Source organism: Caenorhabditis briggsae (genome assembly GCF_000004555.2).
Source record: "Caenorhabditis briggsae complete genome, chrIV, whole genome shotgun sequence".
NCBI classification, from domain to species: Eukaryota; Metazoa; Nematoda; class Chromadorea; order Rhabditida; family Rhabditidae; genus Caenorhabditis; species Caenorhabditis briggsae.
The window spans coordinates 2,256,746-2,266,847 of NC_013487.2; the positions used below are offsets into that span (position 1 = coordinate 2,256,746).

The 10,102-nt window shown below is 37.9% G+C and overlaps 2 protein-coding genes across 2 annotated transcripts in view; one reads left to right on the top strand and one right to left on the bottom strand.

The window, feature by feature from the left end:
* The window catches only part of CBG21622, a gene marked incomplete at both ends in the record, with an annotated part of 2,752 nt that extends 1,860 nt beyond the window's left edge, over positions 1-892 (bottom strand). Inside the window, one exon of the mRNA XM_002632646.2 lies at positions 833-892. Within this exon, the coding sequence (XP_002632692.2) occupies positions 833-892 (60 nt within the window). The remainder of the gene's footprint in view (positions 1-832) is intronic.
* A 3,644-nt stretch (positions 893-4,536) lies between these two features.
* CBG21624 overlaps positions 4,537-10,102 on the top strand; it is a gene marked incomplete at both ends in the record, with an annotated part of 8,838 nt that continues 3,272 nt past the window's right edge. Inside the window, 11 exons of the mRNA XM_045244893.1 lie at positions 4,537-4,663; positions 4,864-4,954; positions 5,750-5,875; positions 5,921-6,116; positions 6,211-6,333; positions 6,518-6,669; positions 6,756-6,991; positions 7,182-7,255; positions 7,845-8,477; positions 8,927-9,337; positions 9,381-9,848. Coding sequence (XP_045097346.1) covers positions 4,537-4,663; positions 4,864-4,954; positions 5,750-5,875; positions 5,921-6,116; positions 6,211-6,333; positions 6,518-6,669; positions 6,756-6,991; positions 7,182-7,255; positions 7,845-8,477; positions 8,927-9,337; positions 9,381-9,848 — 2,637 coding nt within the window. The remainder of the gene's footprint in view (positions 4,664-4,863; positions 4,955-5,749; positions 5,876-5,920; positions 6,117-6,210; positions 6,334-6,517; positions 6,670-6,755; positions 6,992-7,181; positions 7,256-7,844; positions 8,478-8,926; positions 9,338-9,380; positions 9,849-10,102) is intronic.

Consider the following 10,102-nt stretch of genomic DNA (forward strand, 5'->3'; position numbering starts at 1 on the left):
TCTGTGTCGATACTGTGTCGTTTCTGGTGTCAGTCGACACAATTTTTATCGACTTCAATAGTCCGACTGGTCGACTCGAATCGTATCGATTTTTGTGTCGACACGTTACTCTAGTTCGTTTTTTAAAACAATTAAATGTTTTATCATTCTCTAGTGCTCATTGAGTGAGTTTCATGTTTTTCACTATATCTTAATAAAAAATGTTCGGTTTAAAGATAGCTGTGAGCTGAACAGGCAGGATAGCTGCAAATCTTTCAGAATCCTCTATACGAACCACAATTTTTTTAGAAAACTATGGAGTTTTATATCAATGTGTACAGCTCAACAAGAACTACATTTTCCATTTTATAGCATTCTAAAATATAAAGTTCGAAGAAAATTACGTTAGAGTTGGATTATTGGAACGAACATGTATTTTATGTCACATCATACCCATGGAACAGAGAAAGACTTTTTCGGTTTTCAAAAAGTTAATGTTTTCAGCAGTTTGCTGAAATTATGATATTGTTGTAATAACGATAAAATTGTTAGGAAAACTGAATTCTCGTTTCGATAGTTGTCATTCTCGATAGTTGTCATGTAAGCGATTACAACATAAAGTTATTCTAAACATCAAACCCATGAAACAGACGAAACTTTATTTCATGTTTCAAAAAGTTTATATTTTCTGCACTTCGCTATAATTATGATATAAAAAGGTTAGATTTTCCAATGACATCCTCTACACGATGACAAAAAGATCTCGGTCATAATGTAACGAACAATGCTTTTGTGCCATGGCATTGTGTTAATAATTAGTACAAAATTCAATCTTCATCAGTTCACTCCAAACCTTTGTCATCTGAGAACTTTCAATGGTCACAAATAGTTTCACTCTATCCATTGAATTCATTCTTTTGCTGTTTCGTTCTTTTTTACTCTCACAGATTTACAACAGCTATAAATCTGTGATCCTTCCAATTAATAAATGATTATCTTCACGTGAATTCCTTCCTTCTTTTGTATCTTGATCCATTTTTCTAATCTCGGAGATCCATTTTTCTTTCTCGGAGGCGCACCATCCAGCTGTTTGAAGCGCCTTATGCGCGGCAAACAGGCTGGTTTAAATAATTAAACCAGATAAACTACCATTCAGTAAAATAAGAAGCTGAACTGTGATTTATTTGAGACGCCCACAGAATCTGGCGCGGAGGGCGTATAGGAGAGGGGGGAAAGTGCGCGCCCAAATCGGGAAGAATTTTCAGACGAAGATTTTTAGCTTTCTGGTGAGGTTCTCAGAGGATGTTTCGGCTAATAGCCGTGCAAAACGGCTAATAGCCGAGCAAAACGGCAAGGCGCGACATGCATGTCGCGCCTTTAGTGAAATAGCAAGGAATGAACTTAGGAGAAGATTGATGAATTTAAATGATTCTCACAAATCCTGGTTCTTGTGCTCTCTCCGGATGAGCTTGGCCTTTCCTTGAAATAATGCAAAAATTGTTTGAAAAGCGTATTTAATGGTACTAACCGGGTTTGACTTAATCCAAGAGTCATTGAAATGAAAGTGGAGCGTCCGTAAGACGGGTCTGAAAACTTTATTATTGAGAAGAAAATCAAATGAATAAAATATTACTTCTATCTTTCTACTTCTCATCCAACAAAAATCGAAATTTCCGTAGACTTCTGTCATTCTTTCTATTAAATCTGAAAACATCATATTTTTACTGCAACATTATCGTAGCACTTACATCTGCTTTACATTACGCATCCGCAGCTCCAGTTCATCAAGGATTTTATAGAGTTGAATAATAATTGTAAAAATCGAATAAAAATAGGCCAGAAATGAATAAAAAATAATTAATGCGCCAGGAAGGACGAGTGGTGTCAACCAGATCCATTGCGCTCGCGGTGTATGTGCGCTGATCGCCGCCTAATCGCGCTAATCGCGGACCTAGATCGTAGCTGCCACACCAGGAGTTGCTGGTTCTAGAAGCCGCTTAGACCCCGGATGGCTGCCGAGTTGGCTATTAGCCGTTTTTCACCGCTATTAGCTAAAAACATGAGCTAATAGCCGAATTCCTTGGCTAATAGCCACGAAGGCGCCGGGAACGCGCCACTCGACGCCAAAAATTCTCTGAGTTATTGTCATAGGGTGGTTCCCATCCTCAACATTCTATCTTTTGGGGTTTGATTTATGAGTGGAGTCTCGGGGCCATGAATAGATGAAATTGAAAGATGTAATACGATTTTTGAACAGATGCAAATTTTTCTAGTTCACAATTTACACACTACTATAATAATTCGGTAAACTATTCGCACTTCCTCTATCTCTCCCCGCACTTATGGCCACAGTCACAAAGTGAGTGTCGAAAAATGATTGATCGTGTCATTTTCCAAATATCATCAAATGTTATTTTCTTTTCTTTCTCCAATTTTTTGCTGAAATATAAAGACGAGCTTATTTCGTTTACCTTGTCTTGATAACACATGAACTGCATGCGTTTTAACGGGGCATTAGGTGTAAGATAAGATAACAAAGGGAGTGAGTGAGTGTGCGAAATGGAGAGACGCAGTGAAGTTAGACAATACTGGCAACGTGATTGGAGAGATAGCATGAAGAGATAGATTATTCCAGGTTTTTTCGGTTTCATCTAGTTTTTATATTTTCAAGGTTCATAATTCAAAATCATTAAAACGCCGTTGCTCTTGATTATCTTGACCACCCTACATATACCCGATCTTTGAGTTTAATTATCTCAATTCCTATGAGAGATATGATAAGTTTGTCAACTAATGAAATGTGTGAAATTTTATCAGAATTATTTTTTTTGTTGAAATTTTTTTGAAAACTCATCTAGGAACTGAGATAATTGAGCTCAAAGTGCAATTTAAGGTGTTTACGGTACAATCAACCGAAAGTTCTAGAAAACAGGTATTAATTGATGACTCATGGACCCTTCTAGAAACTTCATAATCAGACCATTCTGAAAAATAAGGTTCTGATTTTTGATACCCCTTCATCATCACGTGGTCGTTCTGCCAGTCGGTCTATTACTCACAATTTCTCTATTATCTATTTGGCATGCATGACTGCTCTCTCCACTCTAGATAGTTCGATGGATCATATTATATGGGGAAAATACTTTTTGAAACTATCCATTTCCATTTAGTTGATTTCAAAATTCTAATCTTGCGAATTAATCTTACAAAAGACTTATTTTTTAGAAACATAGCCAAATATCGTGTCTTAGAAACTTGAAATAGTATAAATTGGGAAGTTGTGACATTTGCAGTTTCAAACTTGTGTTGAAAATTCTCATGTTTCTTTGATTATGATCATCCTTTTATTTCCAAAATTAATAAAGTTTCTCGGAAAGCTACTAACCAGTTCAAAGTTCAAACTGCAAGATTTTTTGTTCAGTGGGGCGCGATAGCAATTTTTTGTGAGAAAGAAAATTGTATCACTTTTCGTCACTTTTTAGATTTACTTCCATTATTATTACCATAATTGCAATTATTATTACCATAATTGCCGGCCCGCGGGTCGGCTCGTCGAGAAATTCGGAAAAATAAAAAGAAATTTGTTTCGAAATTCTTGGAATTTTTTCAAAAATTTATACAGAAACGTCCTATTTTTCGACTACTTTCTACTTTGTTAATTTTTTTTAAATGATGTAACTTTTTTCTTTTTTAATTCAAAAAAACTACCCAAATTTTCATTGGCCTTTTGCAACTATGGTTATTACTATTTTCGAAAACTGCAAAATTAAATGGAATTTTGGTCCAATTAATCCTTGAACATTTTCCTCTAGAAAATAAATTTGGTGCTGAAATACTGAATAATTGTAATATCTTCAGAGTTCTGAATAGAACACCGTCGTTAAAAGTTTTCTGAAAACCGGTTTTTAGTAAACATTCTTATAATAAATAAATTAAGTTGCCTCTCTTTTTCACTCTCGCTCAGTCTGTCCGCACGCGTAAATTTACATGACCCTTTGAGTGAGACAGAGGAGCGAAACGACGAACAGTAATAGATATAAGTTGGATTGCGCCGAAGGCGCACCAGCCAGCTTTTTCAAGCGCCGGAGGCGCGGCAAACAGGCTGGTAATTTATAAAAAAGTTTTAAACATTTAGCAACCACGCTATCCTGAATTAAAAGGCTTACAGTTCTAATTTGGAGAGGTCTGCAACAATAATTAAAGACAAATTTTCCAATTTTAAAACATTTTTTTAGAACAGTAATTTCCATCAAAAGAAATCACTATTTGAGAAAAAACTAGCATTAAAATTCGGTTCAAAAACTCATGAGAGAGTAGTTCAAAAAATTCACCTTGATTTTTTGAAAACTTTTCGAAGCAGTAAAACTTTGTGTTCCAACTTTTAAAGAAACCAAGAACCAAATTATAATGTAAAGTAGGAACTTTCGAAAGTTCGCAGTTTCCAGTACGTTTTGAAGACTGTCAATCATTCTAGGATACATTTGTCCATAAAAGATTTCATTTTCTCAGTTTCTTCAAAAACTCCCAATTCTACCGAAAAAAGAGCTTCCAGAAACCATGAAAGACGTAACCAATATATCATCGTATGACTCCACAAACTTGGTGTTTTACGTGAATGGAAAACGCGTCGAGGAGAAGGATGTGGACCCAAAAATGACATTGGTCGCGTATTTGAGAGATATATGTGAGTTTTTTTTTTTTTTAATTTTTGCGAAACAACTTTTTTTACTGTTTTAAGGACATGGTAAAATTTCAATTTTGTTTTTGTGTTAGTTCCAATGTAAATCTGAATTCCAAAAGTTGTTAAGAACATGAAAAATAATACTCCTTCCAAATATTTTTTTTTTCAAAGCGACCAAATTTCAAAAAAAAATTGAATTTCAGTAAAGCTAACGGGAACGAAAATCGGATGCAATGAAGGAGGATGTGGTGCATGTACGATTATGGTCAGTCACATAGAGAATGGAGAAATCAAGTGAGTTTGGAATCAGAACTTTAGAATCTGAGCATATCTAGAAGTTCGAATATTTCACGAATTTTGATGTCAAGAGTTCAAGAATTAAAAATCTTATGTGGGTCTGAAAATCACGGAAACTCTCAACATCGTAAAAATCTATGAATTCGGTCGATATGAAGCGGAAACTTTCGGTTTTAGAGCTGCCATTTCAGAAGATTGGATATTTTAGTTTTAGTATAGCAATGTCTCAGTATTCCAGAATTATTTAGAATCTCAGAATCTCCGGTCTTTCAGAAGATCAGATTCCAAAAACTGCAAATTTCTTGAATTAAATAAAAGAACTTTCCGTTTTCAGAAAAGACATTTAAGACATTAGCGATTTCTAGTTTCAGTAACGCAGAGGAATACAATTCCAGAATTCTTTAGAACTTCTCAGAATCGCAGAATCTCAGAATCTTAAAATTTGAATTTTTGAACTTCTGAGATTCCAAATTTACGTACTTCAGAATCTCAGAACACCAGAATCTCAGAATCTCAGAATTCTTCAAATCTCAGAAAATTCTTTTTTTTTTCTTCTGACCTTTTTCTAAATCTCATAGTTTTCAAAAATTGCAATTTTTCAATCTGAAAACCAAAATTCCGGTTTCAGAACTGCCATTTCAGTTGCTTAGATGTTCTAGTTTCAGTATAGCAGAGTCTCCATGTTCCAGAATTTTCCAAAACCTCAGAACCTCAGAATTTCAAAATCATTCAGAATATCAGAATCCTTCAGAATCACAGAATCTCAGAATCTCAGAAAACCCAATTTTCCAGACATTTCTCTGCCAACTCCTGTCTCATGCCAATCTGTGGTGTGTTCGGAAAAGCTGTGACTACTGTAGAAGGAATCGGAAGTGTCGCTAAGAATCGTCTTCATCCGGTTCAGGAGCGATTGGCAAAGTAGGTCAAATCCATATTTTACTTTTCGAAACCACAAATTTTCAGGGCCCACGGTTCTCAATGCGGTTTCTGCACTCCCGGCTTTGTGATGGCCATGTACGCTCTATTGCGAAACAATCCGAATCCTACTGTAGCCGACATCAATTTGGGTCTACAGGGAAATCTGTGCAGATGCACAGGTTATCGTCCGATTCTCGAGGCGTTCTACAGTTTTGCTGTGGATGAGAATGGAACGTTGAAGGTGAGGATAGAAATAAAGCTTCTGTTTCATTGTCTTTGTTTTACTTGTATTATCTGATTCATTTATTGAGTGTCTATTATACATATTCATTTAGGTTTCCGAAGACAACACCTGTGGTATGGGTGAGAACTGCTGCAAGAATAAAAAATCCAATGGAGCATCCTGCGGTGGTTCAGAAGACGTTACTCCTGGATACACTGGGGGAGAAAGGAAACGTGTAAGTCGTGCTTATCGACTGGGATACGCGGTTGCCCATGCTTGCCCAACGCTTGCCCTTGCTTGCCCATGCTTGCCCATGCTTGCCCATGCTTGCCCATGCTTGCCCATGCTTGCCCATGCATGTCCTCTGCTTGCCCTCCGCTTGCCTGACTCTCTACCATCCTCTAACCAAAAATTTTCAGAAAATCCAACTCAGCGACTTGTCAGACTGCAAACCTTACGATCCAACTCAGGAACTCATTTTCCCGCCAGAACTCAAACTCCATGGATACGAAACCATGTCATTTGCTTACGACCATCACCATACAAAATGGTACCAGCCTGTGGAGTATGAGTGAGTTTTGAAGTTTTACGGTTTCGTATACTTTTTGATATAGGAAATTTCCAAGGTGATCGATCTGACATCTATTCCATTTTCAGCGACCTCCTCTCTTTGAAACGAGAACTCCCTCATGCTCGCTTGATCTCTGGAAATTCCGAGTTGGCAATCGAATTGAAATTCCGGTTCATTGACCTTCCAGCAGTGATAAATCCCCGCCAAGTTCGAAAATTGCATGAGAGGCATTTGGAAGAAAATGGAGTCTATATGGGTACAGGAATGTCGTTGACTGATATGGATAATTATGCGGTGCAGTTAGTAAAGGAGCTTCCAAAAGGTGAGCATTTCTGTTTCAAAGTGTTCATAAAAATATGGAAATTATTGATTATCGTTCGATTTTCCTTACAAGTTTCGAAAAAATTCAAAAAATATGTTTCAAAATATGCATAAAACATCTGAAAGATCTCATTTTGTTACTTAAACGGATTCTAAAAATTCAAATTTTTTTCAAAAACTGTCACTTTCAGACCAAACGGGAGTGCTGAAACATGTGCATGAGATGCTTCATTGGTTTGCCGGTATTCATGTTAGAAATGTTGCAGTAAGTTCTGTTTCAAGATGTTTTTATTTGAAATTCGTGAAACTTTGCTATCAATAGGAAGAAGAACATAACTCGGCTCAAACTTCGAGTTTCGGTTGGAATTATAGTGGAAAACGTAGAACTCAACAAGATCTACAAAATAAAATATAACTCAACTAGGTTAACATAGCGTATTCTGAAGGGTTTAAAACATCGGGGTTGGCAACATCAAACCCGACTTCTTCACTGCTTCTAGTTAACTACTTGGTACATAGAACACAATGGAATTGAACAACATTTTGTAGATTTTTAACTGTGAAAATTTTGTTTCAGACTATTGTTATTTGAATCTCGTGAATTTTTTATTAGTTTTGTAGTTGAGTCATTCTGAAACTTGTAATTTCATTTTCGATCAAAAAGTAAAATATAAGACTTGAGGAGATCTTCAAGGTGAAATTCAATTCGACCAATTGAATTGAATTGACTATGTTCAAAAAGGTAGTTTCAAACAAGAGGTGATTGAAGCAATAGGGTCTAATAAAGGAATTCTAAGTTGGACTCGAGTCATGCCCTTCGAATGATCCCGGAAAGTTTACATACGAATTTTCAGTCCGTCGCTGGAAACATCGCAACCGCTTCCCCAATCTCCGACTTGAACCCCATCTGGATGGCCTCCAATGCCCAAGTGGTCCTCGACTCCGAAGCCCGTGGCGAGAAAAAAGTTCACATCGATGAGAAATTTTTCTTGGGCTACAGAAAAACCGTCATTCAACCCGACGAAATCATCAAGGCAGTTATTGTCCCATTGCTCACCAAAAATGAGCATTTTGCGGCTTACAAGCAGGCTCAACGTAGAGAAGATGACATTGCAATTGTAACCGGAGCATTTTTGGTGGACCTGGACCCTGAGAGTTCGATTGTGAAGAGCATCAGAATCTCCTATGGAGGTATGGCTCCAACCACTAAACTCGCATTGAGCACAATGGAGAAGTTGAAGGGATTGAAATGGTCTCAAGAGTTTTTGGATAAGGCTTTGGGACTGCTCAGTGACGAGTTGAAGCTACCGGCTGGTGTACCTGGAGGAATGTCGCAGTACCGATTGTCCTTGGCTCTGTCATTCTTCTTTAAATTCTTCCTGGAAGTTTCTAAGAAATTGAACTTGACTGAGATTCAGTACTTGGAGGAGGATATGAAAATTGGGCAAGATGTCCCAGAGACTTTGTATGCGACACAGTTGTACCAGGTGGGCAGAAAATCTAACTGAATGAAAAAACTATTTCTCTTCAAAAACGTGAAACTGAAACGGAAAATGTTTGCCGTTAACTCAAAATGAACATTTAGGATAGGCTTCTATAAGGTTTTTGGGCCGCTCATAACTCGGCTCAAACTTGGAATTTATGTGCGTATCAATAAGAAAAATGTAGAACTCAACAAGATCTATTGAATGATATCTAGTTTGATTATGTGCGAATAGCACTTTTTGGTCTAGATGCCCTGAAACAGCAGGGCTACCCCTCGGTCTACCAAATCTAGTGAAACGAGGCGCAAGAATAGGCCCATTGAACGACGGGAAAATTAGAAACAATATTGCCAAACTGAAACATCAAAACTTTTATTTGTCAAGTTTCGGTTCAACATCTGGCATAGTAGCACTATTACAACTCCTATCCTTAAAACAAAAAAAACTTCCAGGAAGTGAACGCCAACCAACCAGCCCACGATCCTCTGGGCCGTCCCATCAAACACGTGTCCGGTGACAAACACACCACTGGAGAAGCCGTCTATTGTGACGATATCAATGTAGCCGACTGCCAACACATTGCATTTGTCCTCTCTCCGATTGCTCATGGAACTCTCAACTCTATCGACTACACAGCAGCATTGGAGCTAGATGGTGTGATTGGCTATCTTGATGCTTCAGATGTGACTACTGGAGCTCAAATGGGACATCACAGTGATACACCAGTCTTTGTTAAAGATAAGATCACATTCCATGGACAACCGATCGCTGCAATTGTGGCCACAGATCATGAGCTGGCGAGGAAGGCGGCGAGCTTGGTTAAGTTGGATTATTCTCAAGAGAAACCGATTGTAACGATTAAGGTGGGCCTTTGCATTGACTCCCTATCCAATAAAGTATTTTCAGCAAGCTCTGGCAGCCGAGTCCTTTGTGTTCAAGCACTTTGTGATCCATTCCTCCCTTAACGACAACGAGACAGTAGTCAAAAACGATTGGTCGAAATACGATCGAGTCGTGGAAGGAGAAATCGATATGGGTGGTCAGGAGCACTTCTATCTCGAGACCCAACAATGTCTCGTAATCCCACACGAGGATGATGAGCTCGAAATCATTATCAGTAATCAGTGCATCAATGATGTTCAAATCGAAGTGGCAAAGTGCCTTGGCATGGCGCAGCATAAGATTCAGACCAAGGTGAAACGAATCGGAGGTGGATTCGGTGGAAAAGAAAGTACCGGAGCGATTCTGGCTGTGCCGGCGAGTTTGGCGGCGAAGAAATTTGGAAAACCGATGAAGATCAAGTTTGAGAGATTTGATGATATGGCAATTACGGGGACACGACATCCGTTCACTTTGCAGTATAAGGTAAGTGTCGCTATGATTTCAGCATATTCAACGTATTATTCTTGTGCAAAAAAATTGGAGTTGTGGCCGAATTTTCACAGAAGTTAGGCCACCGTATTTCAAGGAGAATTTTCGAAAACACAGCCGGCAAACGAGTGCTACCGTAACCCAACAATAAATATTTTCGCAAAATTTTTGACTTATTTTTTTTCTTTTTATCGATTTTTTCGCGGTTTTGGCCGTTTTTTCACCATTAGAATTCCACCACAGTGGCGAGATATCAG